Genomic DNA, 22,731 nt, shown 5'->3' with positions numbered 1-22,731 from the left:
CCAAAGAGAAATATCAGAGCTTTTATTCTATTGGCTTCTCTACCCTGTTAAACATCTCACTCAACCAGATTTACTCCTTTGGAGGAGCCCGGCCCAACGGCTGGGAACCACTGAACTGAACTACTGTACCTAACTGTATATAAAGTTGTTAAAACAAGTTAGATGCTCACCAGCTTCAATAGTAAACTCTGTTTACTCATTGATGCATCAGTAAAATCTAATAATATCATATGTCAGTCAGAGTGTCAATTTTTCTGTATAGCGAGTACTTTTGCTTTTCATACGTATTTTTATAACACTTATGTAGGACTACTTTTACTTAGGTAGGATTTTCAATGTAGGATTTTTACTTGTAATGGAGTATTTTCATATTATGGTATTGGTACTTAAGCAAAATAGTACTTCTTATACTGTTGATGGTCAGCCTCTTTCAGTCTACATCAAAATAGCTACAAGTTACAGTCCAGGGAGAAATTGACCCTACGGTCACCCCTCGTTCATTTGTCTCCACTTATTGGTTGGTCAGTGAGAAATCAAGAAATGTTGTCACACTAAAAATCTAATTAAACACACACAAATACACACTTAACTTGTCCTCTACAATACAAAATCTCACACAACAAAGAAGACACAGTCGAATTGTATATTTTTTTTTATTGTTTAATTGTTTATTGTTTAAGTCGCATACAGTATAATCTCTCATTGGTTTCTATGTTGCTGAAGTTTGTGGACTGAACATCTGCCATTTTGTTGACCATCTGATTGACTTATTGGTTAGTGGGTGGGCTGGTTGAGCAAGATCAGTGCTGCTGATATGATGATCTCCTCTGGCCCATGCTATGCTCTATGAACCTTGAAAAGGTTACATTAACAACTAGCCTATATCCATACAGTGGATATTAATGTCTAGAGGGTATATTGGCCACATCAGGGCTTTTCACACAGTTGATACAGAGATGGACTGTATGAAAGGCCAAGGAGGATATTTAAATATCTTAATTTGATTTTTGACATTAAAACTTGAAAACCTAATAAATGCTAGCCACTGTAGATAGATTTACCAGTTCTGCACTTGAATATTGCTCTTCCAGCTCAACCAACAGTGTCATCTAAAGCCTTTGCTGTAAAAAATAAATGCAATCTGAAGAATAATGCACATTTTAAATAGTCTATAATCAAGTTCAGGAGAGAACTGAATAGACGACTTTATGTATCTTAACTCCAGTCCAAGAAATGTTAAACCATATGCTAGATATGCTGAATCTGTCGCTTCATACATCCCCCGTTGTTGTTTGTTTAGTTGTAGGAGGTGTGCTTGTCCTCATCAAAATATATAAAAATAGGCTTTTTCTTTTTAAAAGGTAGATACGGTTTCAGCGAGTTGTTGTTCAGCATCTGTTGTTGCCCAGCTGGGGTGACAGCAAGCATACATAGCACAGGAAGGAAGGACAGGAGGTGAGACACAGCAAGACAAGGGGTAATTACTGAGTTTGTGATCACTAAATACATTTCTGTAGACCTCTACAGGCTTCTTTGTGGAAAACCAAAAAAGGGCTTTGACTTGATTCATCAACACTAGCCACAACTTGAGAATTGACAATAATAAACCCATGCCCAAACATCTCAAATGTTCTTCTTTTAATGAGCAACGCATCTTTATATCATACGTCAGTCAGCATTGAAGTGAATTGATTAAAAAGTAAGTGCAAGTACAGATTTTGATGCATTCATTTTGACTAGAGGATTAAATTATTTGCAGTGTTGCCCCAAAAATAGTCATTCTACAGGGGCACTCTGCAAAAGAAAATCGCTATAGTTGATGCTGTTTCTAACCTAAAAGATATATGCTTTCCCCCCCTCATTTCAAGCTTTTTAAGTTATCTATGAGTGACATTGTGCAGGAGCGATTTTCATCTGCCATCTGCTCTCAGTTCACTCAAGTCCATCAAACACAGAACTTTTTCCCAATATCACTGTCATGCTTCCTGACTGATTTCACAGCGGTTTCTCATTTTGCTTTGAGGAACACGGCAACTGAATCAAGCCGGCTGAAGCACAAAGTCTGTGAGAAGCACTATTTTAGTGCAATAGTTTCACTCATGGTAACCTTGCCACCTAAAACTGGCTATCTCTGCATAGAGATGGAGTAGAGTTTGTATCGTACCCCCATCGATGGGCCTTTTACTGAGGGAAGCGCCATTGTGGTCATGTCACCAGAGCAAGGATAACATCATCTTTTGAGGTAATAAAAAACAAATAACAGCATGAAGTTATCCATTAAAATGTATTGTCTCCAGTATCTTGGATTCTGTCATCAGAATTTGGATAATACTTATTGAAACCATAAGGCTTTACGATAAATGCAACTTGGCCATATGATGGCAAAAGTCTTCAGTGGAGGCAATCCCCTTGGACTCTAGCTGCTCTCGGAGGAGGTGGGCGGTGCTGTGGAGGACGACCTCCGTCGGGACACTGACTGTGAGCGCTCAGGGCTGTGTTTGTCATAAGGCTGGAGCTGCACCTCCAGGAAGTCCCTGTGCTGCTGGCTGATGACCTGGCTGATGAGTCCCGGCAGAGCCTGCAAGTTACTCAGTAGAGTCTCCAGCTTTGTCTCCAGCAGGGCAATCCTCTTCTCCATGTCCTCTCCTCTCTCATTCAAGTCCGATATCATGTCATACATGATATTCTGAGTCTGGAAGAGGGGAGAGGGGAACACACTTAACATGATCATTTTCCAAATAGGTGTTATTTTTGATGGACAACCTGAAAATAATGTATGTATATCGATTATTAACACAAAGGACAATATATGAATAAAAATACAGGTTTATTTAACGCTTCAATAACCATACAGTTGAAAGAGTTCATTCTGTAAAAGAGAGGAGAGGAAATAGTGGGCATCTTCCAAAGTTACAGTATTTTTAGTTCCCTTTTTGTGCTTCAATGAACAGTATTTTATTGCTGAGCTGCAGTGGAGGGAAAATAACATAAAGAGGGATTTGTTTTTATTAAATACAAAGTAACTTTGGAAGATACCCACTCGATGTGAGGCTGCTGAAGCCTCGTATTATTTATTCTACATATTATTCTACACATATTTCAAGACTGAACTTTTTCAATGCATTTTTCCACTGAACGAGGACTTGCCCCCCATCACTTACATTGAAATTGCTTTAAAAGGGGAACACAAACTTTTTCAATGCACATATGGGCATGTGGGTATTGTTTCAAGACAAAGTTGAAAATAAAAGTGAATCTTTCCTATAATCTCAGCATCTAACACAAAATGTGAAATGGGAGGAATATAAATATCAGTTAACAGCATAGAAATCCAGCGGAATTGACAAACAATTAGACTATTTAAAATAAATGCTTTAATTATGCTACTATCATGGAGTCTATGGTATCCAATTTGCAATTTCCCAGCGAGTGTCCTATTGTCCTCCATTCTTCTGGGAGCAGAGGTTGATGTATGTTCTATATTAAAACAGGTCAGGGGAACATCAGGTTAAGTTACAACCTTGAGAACAATTTTCTGTTAAAGGCTGGGTGAGGAGGGTAGGTTTTATATGACCAGTTAACAAGAGTTCATGTTTCCATGCAGACCAGAGTATATTAGCCTATGACCTTGAGGAGACAGGAAAGGTGCCTGCTGAGTTTGCACGGTGCTCTATTAATGCATCAACCATCCGTTCAGGGAGCTTTAAGAAGATATACTGTAGCTGATGGTTTTTTACTTTTGAGGCTCAGTCTTTAAAAGTAGTCAACAACACACATCACATTTCGGATGAGGTGTGGGGATGATGTTGCTCGAGAGCGGTTGCTGAGGTATTATTCAGTGGAGGACTAATAATCCCTGCTGGCAGCCTGGAGGCGATGTCATCCATCACTTACCTTGTCCTCTTCTGATTTGAGGCGGGAATAATGGGATGGGTTGTTTATGTGAATCAGTAAAAAATAAAGTAGCACTGACAGCACTCAACCTGACAGCTAGTGGAGACAAAGGTTTCACTGTGTTGTATCACATACATAAGCACTAAAATAATCCTTGATTACTTGTCATGCGTAGATCTGTCAGTGGCTCACATATGCAATTAAACCTTTAAACAGTTTGTATAATAATTACCAAATATTGAAATGTATGGATATATTATTCTATACACATGTAATTCTTCTTTTGACTAAGAAATTGATTGCATGTGGAGCTGAACTGACCCAAGTCTGGGCCTCGTCTGTAAATCATGACATGTAACAACAACACATTAAAAAGTGATAGCATAAAAGGCTGGAGACCAAGAAAAGAGGCCAGGTAAACCATGAGGGAACAAATATAAATAGAGGATGAAACTGAAGGAGCATGAATATGCCATTATTTTGGATCAACTTCAACTGTATAATCAAATCACAAATTGACACAATCGCCAACAGAATAAGAGAAGGCGAGAGAGGAGAGTGGCAGAGATTGCACTTTTTGCACATGTAATTCAAAGTGAAGTAAAGGCTGTGGAAAGAAACAACATTCACCCAAACAGTGCGTCACATAAAATAAGAAATAAAAACATGTTCTATATCATACTGTAGAGGAGATAATGAGTTAAGGGGATACATTGTGTTCTCAGGAATTTCACATTGCACTGCAGTGGCGATGCAGATGCCAATGATATGTTCAGCTCTATTTAGCTCCATCTTTCCACTAAGAGCACGAAGAGACTGAGGCCACTCTGCCCTCTTATGGCAACAGACTCGTATAACAGCGATTATAGATCCAGCACGGGCTTTAAGCCACTTTGTATCCAAAGTCACATCCCAACTCTTGCTGCCGTTTTACAGCACGAGGTGATTGGGCAATATTAACTAATACCTTTCACGACACGCTGGCCTGAATCCAGTTTGACTGTGCTGTACGTTTGAATGTCAAAGCTCCCTGCCTTTCTCTCCTCCCTTTCTCTACCTTTACTTCTGGCTGAATCATCAGATCACAGTGTGTCTCCCTTCCCAGGTTACTGTTTCTGCTGTGTCAGGCTGGCGCGCTGCCTGGTCTTTCCCTAAGGTTTGTCAACTTCTGTTTAGTGCATCTGGAGACAAACATCCGAGAATAAGTGTAAAACGGCAGAGACAAAAAAGGGTTACTTGTGACTTTCATTCACTAGTACACTGTGAAATAAAATGAAGTTATTATTGGAAACCCAAAAGATCAGAATCTTAGGTGAGTGCAGACAACCAGAAGCATCACACAGATGTATTTGTAATCCCCCTTTCTGTTTATTTGACACCTGTAGACTTTGATTATATCAGAAGACACAACTAATTCAGCGAGTGAACTAGCATGCATTGAATTCAATCACACAGAGGAAAGAAACTTATCAGGATAGTTGTGTGTCCTAATGTACAATGCAGCAGTAGACTGTTAGTCTAGCTTACCTTAGCAAGGTCCACTAGTGAGTTTGCTTGGTCATTCAGCTTGCGTTGCTCCATTTTAACACTTCTCAATCTGAACACAAGACCATTCAGAACCCAATAAATTAACTCTATCAGAATTTTGTCATTAAATTTGTGCACACACAAGGCTTACAAACGGAGAACACTCCTAGGACATGCACAGGATGTGTGTCGAGAATGCAGGGGTCAGTCTGTTTGGTTGAGCTGCATGCAAGTGGAAAGGAGACCACAGAGGGTGGGCGAGCTGCCACTGAGGAGAATGAGACCAGCTCTACGTTCTACTCAACCAATACCTACAACCATAATAAAGGAATGAGGCTGACTCATTCAGTCCTATAGCTGCTTGACATGTCAGATTATAAAACACCAAAACTGTTTTTATCTTTAAACTTCTCCTTCTGGTCAAACCAACTTTTCTCTGTTTCAGTTTATGAAATATTTAGTCACTCAAAAGCCACAGATATCAAACACTGTAAACATAGAGATTAAAGTTTCATCTTTTGAAAGCAGCAATCTGCACATATGTGGACCGTTTTCCTTTTGAGACTTTCCAATACAAACATTAAAAAGAATTGTGGCATCAGAATTGAGTAAAAATTCAAATGGTCTTCACAGAAACGGATACATTACTTCTTTAAAAAAGCCATAAAAGGCATCATTTTCCCAGTGACAGTTAACTTATGGCCCACTTTTTTTAATCAACCAAATATCTGCAAAAATAACTTGCCTACTTCATACAACATGCTTGAATTATTCACATTTCCTGTTTAATTTGGCTTCTAAAGCCCGTTTTTACTCATCCTCTCAGGGGGCTCAAAAACAGCAACTGTGCAGTATTATACAGTGTCGACCACACGTGGTTTCAAGATATTGAAGAGGTTTTTTTCCTCCTGAATCAACCCACGCATGCTAAATTACACTGGCCGCAATACACAGAATAGCATCATGATGGCAAGTTTGCCAACGTTTCAGATTTTTTCAAATAATAAGAACAACCTATAACTGACATGAATGCAGTTTGAGGTGATTATAAGGTTGTTTGTGAGAAGAAGACATTTAAGAAGCGATTTAAGGGGCCCTTGGGGGGGGGGGGGGGGGGGGGGGGTGGATCTGCTAATTAGGTGAAATGCACCCATTCTCATGCAATGCGGAATAATTTCTCTGTTTTCTGAAGACAGGCGGATGTGGAGCAAAGATGACAGAGTTAGACCAACAGAGGGAAGTCACTAAAGGAAACTACAGGCAAGGGAGGGCGTCCTGATAACGGAGGACCAAAATGCTTCATACAGAGCAGACTCTTAAGACAAGTACAGACTACTACTGCACTTTTATTATTCATGTGTTTAAATGAAACAAAAACGAAGGTGTCTTAAGTGATGGAAGATAATCACTATTCAATGTTAAATGACTTTAAAGTTGATGTAAGACCTGTTGAAATTATGCATTTCATAATTGGATGACCAATAGCCTTCAGATGGGGTCAAAGCACGGGGCAGCTCGAGGTCAGGACGAGGAAACCCACTTGCCCTGTCATTTAATTCTATGTGTCTATTTCCCTCAGTCAATCACTCCTCGTGGGCATTTCTCCTTTTCAATGGGCACTCTAAATCTGCTTGCTATTCATCAGGGGAAAACGGCTACGCTAAGCTTTTCACTACCCCACTAAATCAGTTAAGGCAATCTCGGTTAGTGCTGCGCCATAGTTCTTACTCGCGACTTGCTTTCTTTGTCATGACCTCATTTTACCTCATTGTGGAAAGAAATGTTAATTTATCTTCAGTGTAATGGGCAGGGCGACCATTCTGCAGCCTGTCTTTTTCCCCCTTTTTTTCTTTTACTGTCCCTGCTGACAGCTTCATGCTGTCCGTCACAGTGGCAGCCTCTCGGGCACAAACGGGATTGCTCGGAGGTTTTACCCTGACCTTCCTCTCAGGTCACTTTCCTGTTTCTCCAATCCACTGATCTCTGAGCTAATAAGCACTCACTGCCCTGCCTCTCGCTATGATTCCCACTTTAACCTTGTAGAGGGAAAGGGACAGCATTCCCAAAGGGGATGGTCTGACTGCACTGACATTAAAGCTGTAATGGCCTCAAACATACTGTGAGACATGTGGTTGCTTGCGCACAACAGCATGTCTGCGGTGTGATAAACTGCACCATCCAAATGACCTCAGGAGGGTTTAAACTGTGTCTACTGCTGACTCTGCTAATTCTTCTTAGAGCGGAGATGCACGGCGGCTGTGTGTCCGTGTTTTTATGCTGTTTACCAGCCGTGATAACAGCAGATCAGCGTCTTCTACTGTGTCATCCAACAGAGAAATGGAGGAAATGTGGCTGCAAATGTAGCAACAGGCGTAACAATGGTTCCACACGCCGAAAGATGACCCTGAGCCTTGATCTGTATGAGCATGACTGCTAAGTTGTATAACATGACTTGAGGGATATTGTAAATTATATACTTGTGCTACTGCAGGTCTGTCTCCTGTAGAGCTCTAGTCGTCATCCTTCGGTACGTGAAAGCACAGTTGATTGGAGTTTAATCAGTGGCTTTCTGATTAAAGATCAAATTCTCATCACATCCATGCAGAAATGGAAAGAAAAACACCCTCCATCACCGATAATTGAAATTCACTTAATCTGCATCATGGGTGGTCTTACAAAGTGCAGCATGGGTCTACCCAATAATAAGACGTATAAAGGTGTTTGAGCTGGTTATTTAAAGCTGTTTGTTTGCAAAAATGTTGAATGAAAAATGTGAGTTTAATGTGTATTTCATGAAATTGACATGCTACTCAGTTGAACAGACACCTAATGGAAACCTTCGTAGCAGCTAAAGTGAAAAAATCTGGCAACATTATGATTGTGTCATGTGAAACGATTCAATCAGTGTGAGCTACGATATTTTTCGTGTCATGAATTTCACTTATCAAATGAGGGAGTGTAATTTTTTAGTCACATTATTGGTTTCAAGGACAAGCTCTCGTTAGCATGCACACAACAGGTCTGTATCTACATGTGAGGCGAAGACTTACTTTCGAGCTCTATTGCATTGTGTCGACATAACCAGGAAAAAAAGGAAACATGAAGTAGACAAATGAATTAATACAACATCAGATACACATATTCAGATGGCAAAATCTGTTTGCTCAAGTCTGGCAGCTTGAACCCTTGTCGCTACGCTGTCACCTCACCTCTGAATTTATTTATTTATTCCTGCAACCAGAGTGCTATCTCAGTCTGTTTGGACTGTTTTCCGATAGCTGCAGCTCCATTTGCTCTCTAAGTCTAATCCCACACTAGTCCTGGTTATCAGAAATACAGTAAATCAAAACAAACTTCCTGTAAACATTCCCCAACACAGGCAGTGCCTCAAGGCGTCCGTGGCTGCATTCAAAAACTGTTTACATCTCACATCCTTTACGGCGATTGATGAAGACTTCTGAAAGTTCTTCTCACTGTCCTGCAGCTTTGACCAGAGGAAACAGGCACAATGATATCTGATTTGATGTTTGCTATCGCCTCATGACAGGCCAAGGATGGCTGTAGGTCTTTTCCAACCCTCCACTTGAGCGATCTACTCGCTGTTAGGCCACCTCCTGTCCTATATTCATCTCACCTACGGCCAATACTTCAAACTCTCCAAGATAAAGCCTGTGAACACACTACCTTGTGAACAAAACAGATAAAGGTGTGACAGGAGGATGTTGACACCATGCTGAGTAGTTGTCCTTGCACACAGAGCTGGACATGACTTTTCCCCCCCACCAAATCAGGTTCTCTATAGATTCAGATTTAGCTCCAAGGGTTTTACATTATTAGGCTGTCCTAGAGAACAGGAGGTGGACATGAGACGCTGTCATCACCGCTGCAAATTGGTAGAACACGACAGCAAGGACATAATGACTCGACACAGCAACCATGACAAAATGCTATTAAACGGCACAAATGTGGATGCGGGTTGCAGCAGCAGCAGACAGTTTGTGTGTTTCTCTACCTCTCTACCTTGTAATTAAACATCCTAATGTCTTTGAAACATAAATGTATGTTCAAAAGATTCACGAGCAAATCAAAGTTGCACACCACAAAGGCCCATATAAAACCACAGAAAGCAAACAAACATACTAAAAGGGACATTTGGCTTGAGCATAAAGCTACATAATAACAATGCACATCTAGTTACTTATTTTATTAGAGCACGGAGTTAATTGCTAGTTATTGAAAGGAGCGGACCGACTGGATGTGCTTATGCGCACTGTAGGTTGAAGAAAAACAAAAGCGAGGTGAGGCCAAAATCGATACTGTTTTGGAGTTGGACAGCACCTCGGGGGTCCTCTGGGACCCACTAAAAGACTAGCTGACAGGTAAGTGTCTGAACAGCCACTAGAAAAGTAGAAACCCACAAGTGTCAGCCCCGAGGTCCGCCTGACATTTACATCGAAAGAAACACATAAGAGTCAATCAGGCAGCAAAAGGTGAGGGAATGAGAGAGAGAGAGAGAGATCAATATCATATTGCTGTGAATTCTGTAACTTGAGAATATTTCAAGGTAAAATTAGTTTTTCTGTCAGGAATACTTCTGTAAAACTGAGGACTGATTTCCACAATATCCCACAAGCTTCGGGGAAGTTTTCCAAATCTCATTCAGAGAAAAAGCCATTTTACGCATACAATATGTAATTTTCATACTGAGAATTCTTACTTTGTTCTTGATATATATACAAATGGATTACAAGAGCCTCTAGTGTATCAGTGAACACTATTTACATAAATGTTGTTCTATTGCATATTTTACCACTCGTTATGAGGCAGGATCAACAGGCCAACTCATTATCACATCTGCAAATGTACAGTTAGTTAAGTCAGGTGAAACAAGTACAAGATCCTCCATCACATATTTTTTGCTACAGGTGTCAAACAAGTCAGATTTCAGGTTGGTGTTTCATCATTACACTGCGGGATAAAAGGCATTAGAGCAACATGAGTGGCGAGGTCCGGGGTTAAGAGCGGGGTACCTACTGGTGAATGGCTTGGAGAAATTTCCTCTGGTGCTTCCTGACTCTGGCGTGGTCCATCTTCCTCACCAGTTTGGTGTTCTTATAGATGAGCCACGTCTCCCTGAGAACATTCGCAGCTGTGTTTTTCACCTAAAGTGCAAAATCAAAAGAGGAAACATTTGAGTCAGGAACTCAGAAAGGTTAAATATCTGTGATGTCAAAAATGTGGAACTTTCGCTTACTCTTTTTGTTAGCTGGGTGTCCATCATAAAATTGTGGACATGTTTTTCAGCTTTGGTTAACTCCAGTTTCTTTGCCACCACAGCCACCACCAAGGCAGTGCAGCCAGCACCCTGTCAAATAACATGAAAGGACAGGCACAAATATACAAGATGGATTTTTAGTTTGATTTGCTATTTCTTTCAGCCATGAAATATTAGTAGCATGTTAGCTACTTTCACAAACATAATAAGGCTTTCTGTCATATTAAGAAATATTGACTGGCAAAAGAAACAACTGGAGCAGTGCTTTCCTCACCATAATGCCAGTCAGGAGGCAGACTCCTTTCCCACAGTATGTGTTTGGGACCATGTCCCCATATCCAATGGTGAGAAACGTGATTGAGATCAACCACATGGCTCCTAGAAAGTTGCTGGTTATGTCCTGGTTGTCATGGTACCTGTAATAAATAATAAATGCAATAGGTTGACCAACTTTCATTCAGCGGATGCACTCAAGCTTCACCTTATGACTAAAAACTAAAGAAATAAAGTAATAATGTACATAAGACATAAATGTGTTGTCAGAATACTGCAGGACTTTAATCTTTTCTTGTAAATCTTTCTACCTTGATGCTCAGGCACAGAGAGCTAAGAAGTGTGTACATTATCTATTTTTATGCCTTATCTATGTTTCATGCTGAGCGGTGCTGCATAGCGTGAGAAACTGATCCAGGCACCTCTCGCAGGCTCTCACAGTCCATGCAGCAATGATCCACAGTGAGATGGTGAAGACCAGCAGCACGGTGCCGGGACAGATGGTCATGAGGGTCTTCATCACGAAGCGTGTGTTAAAGTTAATCTTGTTAAGTGCACCGATGCTGCGGGACGAGGCATCCGTGAAGAGCTTGCTGTGCAGCAGCATGACACGAGCGATGAGGTACAGCCGCAGGAACATGGGTATGGACAAGATAATGTCAACATCTGCATCCGTCTTGGATGGCACGTAGGAGTAGGCCAGGCGTGCTGTCCAGGTGAAGGTGTAGTTCCCTGGGATGGGGTGGATGGCACACACCAGGATCTCCAGGCAGATGAAGAAGATGCGCTCATATGTCATGGCTATCCTCCAGTCATCAGCTGCGTTGTCCACCATAAATAACTGCAAGGAAAGGGCACGGTCAGGCTGATGGAGGGTAACATTTCCATCATGGTGATACAGCAAGCTACAGGAAATCATTAAACCCCATTAAACAATAAGTCACAAATAGCCGTGGGTCATTAAATCATATTTTTTTGTCACAGACCTTAGCAGTTTTTTCCCGTATGTTGTTGCCCCATTTAAGACAAATGATATATACATCACATTATTTATTTTTACCATTTTCAAGAGCGTGAAATTGATCCAAGTCACTCTGCTCAAAAAATAATTAAATGGAATAAAACACTGATTAGAGGAGGAAGCTGTTCTTGAGGCCTTCAGATATGCACAGGGGTATCTGATGAAGGTTCCAACATTGACATATCATGCCTTTGTTTTTCTGAATACATTTTCCAAAAAATACCATTGTGTTTTATACGGCTATACTATACTGTTTCTATTCATCCCTGTGACTGTCTCAAACTTCAAGCGTTGTCAATTTTGATTTCCGTATTAAAGTGAAATGGATGGAATACAACTGCTGTCTGTAACGTAGAAAGTTAAAACGATTGTTCAATTAATCGCTTAGTCGATCGGCAGAATAAATAGTCATTATGATGTCATGCAAAAATAGTGAAAACATGCCAAACTCTGGTTCCAGCTTCATTAATGAGAGGATTTCCTGCTTTTCTTTCTAACATGTATCATTGTAAACTGAATATCTTTGGGTATTTTAATTTCGCTTGTACAAAACAAGACATTGGCGCTGGGGAGAATGAATGTAAAGTATGTGATCTGTAATAAGAAAGGCCAAATAATCTGTTTCTCTCTCTGCTATCAGACTCCTTGAATAAAAAAGATTAAAACATAAGTGTTACATTAGCAGCATCCAGTATTCATTTCCAACTTTGAAGCGTTATACTGATGAGAACATCTGCCGCCTCTACATTAGCATTAGCTTCTGATCGCCTGGCCACCCCGACCAGAAGGTAGGGCGTTCCACTGGGGACTTCAGTGTGGGTGGATTTCAACACCCCTCATCACTCTTCTCCACCCTGTCCTCCATCACATACAGCAGCACATGCTCACCTCTGCTGCTACCTACTCCTGTCCCCTCCCTCCTCTTCATCACTTTCAATCCAATCTACAGTTATCTTCGGCCAGAAGATTCGCTTGCTCAGTGAATTCACCCTGAACTAACGGCTGAGCCAATCACCGCCTTCGCCAGCTCACTCACAGTGATCCCTGGTCATGCTTACAGTCGTTGATACACTCTCTCAATCTTACTCCTCTCTCTGAGTGTTGTATTTGCTGGTGTTAGTTGCAGATTTTTTATTACTATCAAACTATATTAGATTCTCCTACATTTGTCTAATAATTCCCCTTTTTGACACACCACTGATATCCCTCCACAGCTGCTCCTGCTTTATCCCCTCAATCACCTCAAGGTCCTCTGCCTGCGTACAGGCTGTCACAACTGGCAGTAGATATTTCACAAAATGTTGCTGTCAGCAAATACAAGGGAGGTTTCCTGGCGGCTGTCTTTGCCATGAGAGCAGAAGCCTCTCTAAAGGAGAGAAAAGAAAAACTGCCCATAATTACATTTTGTCGGACACCTCTTTTAATATGCTATAGTAATGAATTATGTGATGTACGGGGACTTCTCTGGATTTAAAGTGAAAATATGCACACATACAGTAAAATGTTTTGGTTTAAAGGATTATGCACATAAGTTCAGCTCAGCTCGTCTTTAATATTTAAAGTGTGCAGTTTGGATTTTCAGTTACTACAAATACCTGCCAGCTTCACTGCCCTTCACCTTTTCTGCATTATAACAGAACTAAAGTTAAATGTAACACGTTACACGAAGCTTGAGAGTTAAGAAATCAGTTGATTCTCTATTTTATCTGGGTCAAATATCAACAACCCTGAGGAAGTCAATCATAAGGTTCAGCCCCCACCCTCCCAACCAAAATCATTTCATACAGTCCCATAACTGTAGCACTTTTGATTCTATATGAAATACAATGTCCATAACATGTAACACATACTGGAGGCACACATCACAACTCAGCCTCTTGCCAACTATTCTCCATTTAGTTTAACTAGGAATCTTTTCATTATGAAAAGAAAAAGAAAAACCCCTCTCCCAATCCTGGAGGGCTAATGGGATCAGTGACCTAGATTGTAAATTTAACAGTGATACACATAATTGAATTGCTGAAGTAGTCATATTTCTCATGTTGAAATGAAACCCCTATTCAACATGTTCAAGGACAAAGAAAGCACAAATCAATACCGTGGTGCACTGCCACTTTTCTCACAGACATACATGAATGCTCCACATGCTACAACTTGACAGCTTCAAAGGCACTCCGGCACTACAGCGGCCCGCTTCGCTTCAACACTCAAACTTCACTGACCCCACAACAACCAACACTGCACTCTTATTAGAGCTTCTGAGCCAATTATATGTCCAACAGCCGCTGTACAAGAAAAATCAACTGTCAACAAGCTGGCACATCACAACAAAAAGAGAACAAGCTACAGTTAACACATGCCCTGAATAAACAGTTCAACTGACCAACAAAGCCTCTACAGCTCATTTATATTTATTTAAAGGCTACAATCAAAGTTTCCTCCAAACAAGGAAAACACATTAATTAAATTTTCAGAGGCAGTTGTTCATATCAAATGAGCGACACCGAGCTCCTTTAACAAACTGACATCTGTCAGAGAAGTGTGTAACTCTAACCACAGCTCGTCCTGTTCGGCTTACCAAGTGAGTGTAATGTAGACACGGAAACACAAGCTGTGACTGCACTCTGCTACGGTTTCTTACTTACAGAATTAGGGCTCTGAAAGCAGCTAAATCTATTGTTTGCCCACAGCACAAGCAGCGTTTTATTTTACATTTTAAACAACAAACCCGTCCTTCCAAAAGCAGTTACAAAGTTTGTTACCTCAAAACAATGTAATTAAACATTTAAACGCAGGTTGCATAAGGAAAGCCTACTTGGTGGGTAAAAGCAATTATGGTAATGGATGACCTGAAATACAATACTCAAGGGCCCTTCACCTCACAGCATCAAATATTCCATGCGAGCAGCAGAACCAACAGTTATGACAGAGAGGTGGAGGAAACTACATCTGCAGTGGAAAAACCTTAAACTGCATCTTTTAAATCAGGTGAAAACACGATATAGAGCTGAACACCGAGAGTAAGGCATAAAGACAGACGGTGGATGAAAGAGGAAGCGTTTAAATAAGTTACAGGAGGCTTGCAAATAATTTAAACACAGCAAGTAAAAGGATTTTAAATTTTAACAAACTTAATTACAGTCAAAAACATGTCTTTAAATACACTGTGTATATATAATGTATATCTGTATATATTACAATATAAATCAAATAGTAATCATGTGTACTGAGGAGGGAGTAAGGAGGTCAATCAAACACACCTCACAACAACTCCACACAACTATAATACTGCCTTTGACTACAGCAAGGAGGGGAAACAACAAAGAAGGAGAACATTACGACAATGTCAAACTTACAAACTGCATTAACAAAGAGAAACATCAATTTCAAGCTGAACCTTTGGCTTATTTAGTTAATTAAAAGGTACTTTGCATGCTAATAAGCTCACAATGTCAAAGTTAACATGCTGATGTGTAGCAGGTATAATGTTTACTATGTTCAACAACCTAGTTCAGTGTGTAAGCGTACCAACATTTGCTAGTTACCACAAAACACAAAGTACGGCTGAGGCTGACATGTTTTGCAGGTATTTGATCATGAAGTGAAGTGTTGGACACATTTTGACCTGATGGTGGTGTTCAAAGTTAAGTGATCACCAAAGTTATTATAATTCATCCTGAGGGGAACATGAATGTCGGTACCAAATTTCAATGCAATCCATCCAACAGTTGTTGAGACATTTCACTCAAAACCATAAATGTTACCCTCATGTTGGTGCTAGAGGAAAAGTCTGGGATCACCAAAGTCAATAGGTCTCCTCTAGAGACAATGAATGTCTGAACAAAATGACTATCCATCAAATATTATTGAGAAATTTCCGTCTGGACCAAAGTGGAGGAGCGACCGACCGATATTGCCGTCCATAGAGCCATGGCTAAAAATTCAAAGGCAACATTTATTTCAAAAATATCTGCTTAGCCAGAAGCCTTTATAGAACAATCAGGAATACAATGAAAACACATTATGTTTTATGAATTGCTTGAGTTCTTAAATCTGCCCCTATATTATCATATAGACACATCTCTGCATGTGTGCATCCAAGCCTTAGTCTAAATCTAATTCTGACATCAACCCTGGCCAAAATGTCTCCTCTCCAAAAATTGGTATTCCTCACAGTGACAATAAAGCACAAGAGCACACACATTAAGCCCCTGCTTTGTGCAACACACCTCAGACAACAAACACTGATAGAGTGACGAGGAGGACGATTTGAGGACAAATCCAGCAGTCACGTTTCTCACAGGTAGTTTTCTGATGGACTCAAAATACAGTCTAATCACTAAGAGTGCATGCCCCTTGCTCAGCATTAGGAAGTTTCATTCATGTCAGGTTGAGAGACAATACAGCTTAATATGTCCTGAGATCATTCTCTGCCTGCGTCAACACTGTGCAGTCTCAGAGGAGCTCACCTGCGATGCTAAGCTGGGTTGGTTACTGGTTTCACGACGCTCAATATAACTAATGGAGTGCGGCTCAATATTTAATCTGTGTAATGTGGAGATGGGAACATATATCTTGTCACTGAGAATGAAATCGCTCAATCTCATTAGTGAATTAGGTTGAGAGGTTCTGCCCAATTAATGCAATGCTTTATTTATGATATCAAAGTGAGCCACTAAGAGGCCACTTTGCTGAGTAAATCTGAAGCGGTTGCTGATTCAGTTTGCTTTTGTTTCTCAAATTAAGTCTCACATTTGCATATACATTCTTCTATTCAAGCAAAGTAAAGCCTTTCTGAGCCAGAGTAAAAGCTTCCACAAATCTTTCTTTCTTTAAAGTGTCGCTGCTGCGGACAACACATTAATAACCTTAAAATAATCTGTATGTTTGAAGTCACATGCAGAGCACAATGTAGTAAATCAATCACTTTAAGGATTCTCAACTCTTTAGGAGGCTGAGTGTCTGTGCCCTTGAAAGCCTATATGTTCAGTGAAAACACTGAGGTCACCAGCCAGTGGTGGTTATCTGACTCCCGTCTGGAGTCTCAGGTAGAGGACAGATTTCACTGTGAGAAATGCACAGCGTCTCCTGCAGTTACACCATATCTCTGACACATATACGCACCACCCAGGGACACTCTAAAAAGCACAGCCAAGTTTGACTTTGGCAAGATTCGCTGGCACAGTTTGGGCGATTTGCTGTTATTTTATTGTTTCTGCAGATTGTAAAATGTAATACTGTGCAACTGTGAAATATCAGTGTGGAATTTTATCACAAAAAGTACACATCAAAGACACAGCCCCCAAAGCATTTTGCATTAGTTTTAAGAAAACTCAGCAGAACTGTCATCACAAGGTACGGCGACAAAGCAATGGCCTTAACACAAATGCCCCTCGGCAACGAGCCTTTGATGTGAGAAGAAGAGAAAACTTAAATCAATTGTCAGTTTCTGTCTGTTTGGAAATAAGGTGAACTCATCAACTGTTTTAGCAGCGAGAGCAGGAACATGTTCCCAGCTTGTAGCTTATATCAGACTTCGACAATGACAAATCAAAGTCATGAAGCAGCTACAGACTTCCACTTGACCTGTACAGTAAGTCTCTGCCTGCCAACGCAGCAAACTCAACTAAAGTCTAAAGATTCCTCAGGCGGATCGCCAGCTGTTAACAAAAGACATCAGGGGGGCTGAATTAGGCTGATAACTTTTGAAGAAGTACAAAAAGATACCGAACAACATCTATATGTACAAAGGAGGATTAAACATTAATATTATGTCTCCTAATTGTAGACAGTGGGACAAATCTAAGAGCAGATAATGGACGCACTGTTTCCCTGTGCTAATGCACTTGGCTCAGTAGGTCACCCATCACTGCCATCGCAGCTCAGCACATGTATCCCTAAACAATTGAAAAGACAGCTGGTGTCCAACATCTACCCGGTTCTGACCTGACCTTTTGAGTTTTAGTCACTCTGAGGAGAAAAAACTTCCTGTTGGTAAACCCTATAAAAGTGAGAGGGCACAGTCTTTACCGAGTCTGACAAGGAAATCAGTTTTAAGGGGCTAGAAGTGGTGGGGAAATATTTCATCATCCTGACTTATGCTTCTACATCTGACATGCATCTGTGAGTACACATGGGTGCGCATGCATAATCTATTTCACTGCAGGAGCAAAATTTCTCTCATGGAAAAGTGCACTTTAGAAATAGCACTCTACTAATTTCACTTTGGGCTCAGTCATAACAAAAATGAACTCGGGACTACAATCCAGCATATGAAAATAGTTGTATAATGTCTGTGGCTCTGGATAACCTTTGAAAAGTCACACAAAATCGCAAAGTCCGATAAATTACCTCGAGTGATGTCACTTGAGTCAGCGTCAGTTGGACCAGAAGACTACAAGTTTGAAAATAAAATAAATCTGGGTGTGTGGAGTTAAACATAAATAATTTTACATTAGCCGCTATAAGCATAGTGTCTTTGAGTACCTTTTAAAGGCGCTTGATGAATAAAATGTATTATTATTATTATTATAATTATTATAATACACCTAAATATCTGACTAAACCGTTGGCGATCAAGTTGGATTGTGGGTAATGTAGGAGCCAGGGTTTGACAAGGAAAATCGATGGAGTACTGTTTTACTGTAACAGAAAGTGTCTGTTATAAACTAGAGGGCAGGGGTACATTTGAAAGACATGGCTTTTAACCAGCCTTTATTAATTAAGAAATAAAGCTAAAATAATTCAACTGAACACATATGAAGTCCAATCACATTTGTTTTATCAGATGCAAATGAAAGAAGCATAGAGAAAATGAAAAGGAAACACTCACATCCAAAACAACGATGTGTGTCATTAGCAAGATAGATTTAGAATACATTTATGTGTGTGTGTGTGTGTGTGTGTGTGTGTGTGTGTGTGTGTGTGTGTGTGTGTGTGTGTGTGTGTGTGTGTGTGTGTGTGTGTGTGTGTGTGTGTGTGTGTAAGTACATATGTCAGTCGGCAGGAACAAAGTAATGACAGACTAGCAACAACAGGCACAAATGTCCCTCAGGCAGGGAAGCTGAGGAGCAGCTGGTGTGTGTGGTGGAAGTTGAAACATAAACACTATGAACAGGATTTAAATAGTAGACAGTCAGTAGTATATATAGTCAGTTTCCAGTAACTGGTAGGTTATTCCAAAGGGGACTTGATGAACTAGAGAACAGACATTATAATCAACTTGTACATCTAGAGAGAAGCAGCAGGGAGTGAGTAACACTGCAGTGACGTGATGACACTTTCTGATTCATTTAAGTGTTCAGGCTTCTACGTTTCAATAAACTGTATACAAATCATCGTGGAGAGGGGATACGAGGTGAAAAGTGCATTGCCGTAATCAACTCTGGGGCAAAGAATTGCATTAATAAACTTTTCTAGGTCAGCAAAAGAAAAAGCGTTATTGTGAAGAGAGAGGGAGCTATCTGTGGTGAAAAATGTTTTGGATATCGACGTGACTGTCAGAGGAGTCTGGATCAAAGAGGTTTGAAACAGCCTTCCGGTGGGGTAAATGTGCAGCTACTGACAATTAAAGAAATGGAAAGAAAAGCTTGTTTTAGAGCTCAAATGAAAAGTTCAGCTTGCTTGTATTGAAGGAAAGAATATTTCTTCACAGCCATTTTTTACTATGTAAAACAGAGGCTTCAAGCTTTTTAAAATTGCTATCATCACCATATTTACATATACAGATGTGTTGCTGCATCATGAGAATATATGAGAAACAGTGACCTAAAGCACGTAACCATAAACGCACAGCTGAGGCACGACTACCTATAACACAATCTGTTATAAAACTCACCTGCCGTGACAAAAAATGTACTTTTGCAAGATGTTAGTCACAACTAAGTCATTACATTATTTAACATCAAGAAAAGTTTGCACAAGCAGGAGGTTAAAAAGATCAGTTTATGAATTGAATAATTTACATAGGATTAAATAAAAGGTGCGGAGGCCGATGGAGGGAAGACTGATATATGATACTCTCTTGCAAACTTACAGTATGCTCTCTAATTTATAAAGAGCTACTGGGAACTGTCTGCTGGAGAAATGAAAACACTTCTGTTATGCATTGAAATATGGTAATGCTGTGCATTTCTATCATCCCTCATAAAGAAAGGTTTACAATGAGACATCTGAAGGGGGCGACACTTTTTATTGTTGGTCTATTTCAATGACTGATACTCCCCTGGGACTTGTAAGCACTAAATGTATCAACAAGGTTGATGAATAATGCAACTTTTAATACAAAAGATATGTCCAAATTTAAAAATGTTCTGTTCTACATATTCTATATCTTGAATATAATCATGTTAAAACAGTTGGATCAACTCAATCGCCATCTTCCGTCCATTAACATGAATAAACATGGTGTTTAAGATGTGTGAAAATGTTTCAGTTGTGTTTCTTTTCAAGTAAAGTTTTCTTTTTAAGTTGATTTATATAAAATAAATAAAAATAAAGTATCCGCTACATGAGAGCTTTCTGGCAACATACATCCACCCTGCAGAAAGTCGTACCATTCATCTTGTGACTGTTAAACAAAGACACAAGTGCTGAAGGGCAGGAAGAACTGTAAGTAATGCAACAATGCTCCGAGGCAAGGTCATAAAACTGTCCATGTGTTGGAGCATCTCAGGGGAGGCTGACAATCTATATTCATCCACTAAGCCTCGTGAAGAGTTCCTAAATCTTATCAAAATGTGTAATTAACTGTTAATGAGGCTTCAAAAGATGATGATCAGTCTCTGGGTGTTTGGGTGTTTAAAACACCCAGAGCAATGAAACAAACATTATACATGTTCAATTGGAATAAAGAATAATATGATACGAAAATAGATATGATTTCATTGAGTAATTATGAATTATGAAACACTTCACTTTCTTTCACAAGAACTTATTTGCTTCTGTAGATTTTGGAAAGTCAATAAAGAACATATTTTCTAACCTGCAATGACTAATTCCCTGCACAACCTTTGACAACCAAACCTATTTGTGACTTCTTGTAAAGTTTTAAAGTCGTGTTAATTTGACATTAAATTGAGCTTTTACTAAATGTGATGAGACATTTACTGACTGCTGACCGTTCAACACCAATAGTTAAACAATAAGAAAAGTGTTACAACATTACCTGTATCTCTCTTGCATGGTATATGATAATCAGCCCCAGGAGAATGATTGTAGAAAGGCTTATCAGGCATTTTAGAGCTAATGAATACAGGGACTCCTGGAAAAGAGCAATAACACTAAAGCCAAACAACAAACAACATCATGACATGAAAACACATTCTTATGTTGGTGAACCAGCCTTAGTTATACATGTATGACTGACACCTGAAAACAACAAATGTAAGTACTAATTCTGCTTCAGCCTACTGCAACACATTCTGACATGTGATATCTTTCTGTACTATTGGGGTTCATGGTTGGACAGAAGTGGGCCTTGTGGCCTGCATGTGACTACATGGGACACTTTGCAGTGAGCCCAGACTTTTTATGTAAAGTGTTTTTTATATAACTTTTATATAACACTCTTTTCACAAGTTTAATTGCTCAGACAGTCACATGCTACTAAATTAACTGAACGGCATATGTGTAAATACGTACCTTTCCATAAGCTCCCCATGAGAGTTCAGTCTCTATAACCATAACAACGATCCCAAACATCCCAAAGATTAAAGCATAGTCGCTGAGCCGCTTCCTTTTCTCAAACAAGGCCCTCCTGTGCCCGAGCTTTTCCCCAATGTTCTGGTTCTTCTTTTTCCCCGATTTACCGCCGCTGTGGCCGCAGCCTCCCCCTCCGTCTCCCGATGCGTAAGGCATCAGTGTGGTGGAATTATTCTCCGGCTTGGATACTAAAGTGTCCGACGCATCTGCGCCTGAGATGGGCTGCAAAGGCTGTGACTCGGAATCAAACTCGTGTATGTTTCTGCGGGACGAGCTCAAGTTGCTCAGCGGCCGCATTACGCCGCCGTTGTATCTGCAGCTGCTCATGGCTATTTCATTGTAGGAGTTACTGTCTTTGTGGCTGCTGCCCAGGCTGCCCCGCTGCCGATCGCGGCAATGCTGCTGCTGATGGTGAGGATGATGATGCCTGGATGAACTACCATGACTAGAGGGTGTGAACTCGCAGACGCTGTACTGGCAACCTTGTCTCGAAGACGTTTCCGAAGGTGTCCTTAAAGTTCCCACAGTGGTCGGCGACGTCCCGCGAAAGACGAGGCTTTTTCTCGCATCACAGGTGCAGCTATTGCAGGTGCAGAATTTGTCGTGCTGCTTGCCGATCCGATCCTCCCGTCCGCAGTAGTGCTGGTACTTACAGTGCTGGAATTGCTGCTCTGGAAAGAAATCGTTCTGCAGCTGCAATGGGGTTTCCATGTCAGTGCTGCCGTTTAAAGCAGCAGTCGGGTACCACAGAGCACCCGACGAAGGGCGTTATGGTACTTACGGGAGGACAGAGCCGCTGCATGAATAGACCCATTTCGGCTCCGGTAGAATGAGAGCGGAGCCTCCGATTGGGCAGGGGGGACCAAAACAACTGTCTCGACGTCATGAAAAAAAGGTTGCAACCATGAGAAGTGAAGCCCAGCCTTATTTCATCAAGATCAACATAAACTATATTATTGCTTTGTTATTTTTGGAGATCTACATGCACTTTTACACCTTTACAAAGATCCGAACTTATAAAAAGTACATAACTTCTTTC

At 40.4% G+C, this 22,731-nt stretch overlaps 1 protein-coding gene across 3 annotated transcripts; it reads right to left on the bottom strand.

The window, feature by feature from the left end:
• Window positions 1–644: 644 nt before the first annotated feature.
• kcnn2 (potassium calcium-activated channel subfamily N member 2) lies at window positions 645–22,426 on the bottom strand. Of its 3 annotated transcripts, XM_029444586.1 has the most exons (9): window positions 21,633–22,426; window positions 21,157–21,252; window positions 11,392–11,810; window positions 10,971–11,112; window positions 10,676–10,786; window positions 10,456–10,583; window positions 8,472–8,480; window positions 5,422–5,491; window positions 645–2,692 (listed from the first exon to the last, which is right to left on the bottom strand). In XM_029444586.1, the coding sequence occupies exons 1-9, from the start codon at window positions 22,401–22,403 to the stop codon at window positions 2,417–2,419; spliced, it is 2,022 nt and encodes a 673-aa protein (XP_029300446.1). In that variant the 5' UTR covers window positions 22,404–22,426; the 3' UTR covers window positions 645–2,416. The 3 variants fall into 3 exon arrangements, with proteins under 3 accessions (XP_029300446.1, XP_029300445.1, XP_029300447.1); XM_029444585.1 differs by lacking the exon at window positions 8,472–8,480; XM_029444587.1 differs by lacking the exons at window positions 5,422–5,491; window positions 8,472–8,480 and having other exon boundaries at window positions 2,541–2,692.
• Between the last annotated feature and the right edge of the window lie 305 nt (window positions 22,427–22,731).

This window comes from Cottoperca gobio, chromosome 12, assembly GCF_900634415.1.
Source record: "Cottoperca gobio chromosome 12, fCotGob3.1, whole genome shotgun sequence".
Classification (NCBI taxonomy): domain Eukaryota; kingdom Metazoa; phylum Chordata; class Actinopteri; order Perciformes; family Bovichtidae; genus Cottoperca; species Cottoperca gobio.
The sequence above is the reverse complement of the archived record's forward strand: the minus strand, read 5'-3'. Positions and strand labels throughout refer to the sequence as shown.

What these genes read in the sequence shown, in the direction of transcription:
- kcnn2 (XM_029444586.1), bottom strand. Translation starts at nt 22,403, where the DNA reads ATGGAAACCCCATTGCAGCTGCAGAACGATTTCTTTCCAGAGCAGCAA. An exon ending in ACCATGCAAGAGAGATACAG is followed by an intron (nt 11,811 to 21,156) that starts GTAATGTTGTAA and finishes CTTTCCTTGCAG; the next exon opens with TTATTTATGGTGGACAACGC. An exon ending in GCCTCCTGACTGGCATTATG is followed by an intron (nt 10,787 to 10,970) that starts GTGAGGAAAGCA and finishes GTTATTTGACAG; the next exon opens with GGTGCTGGCTGCACTGCCTT.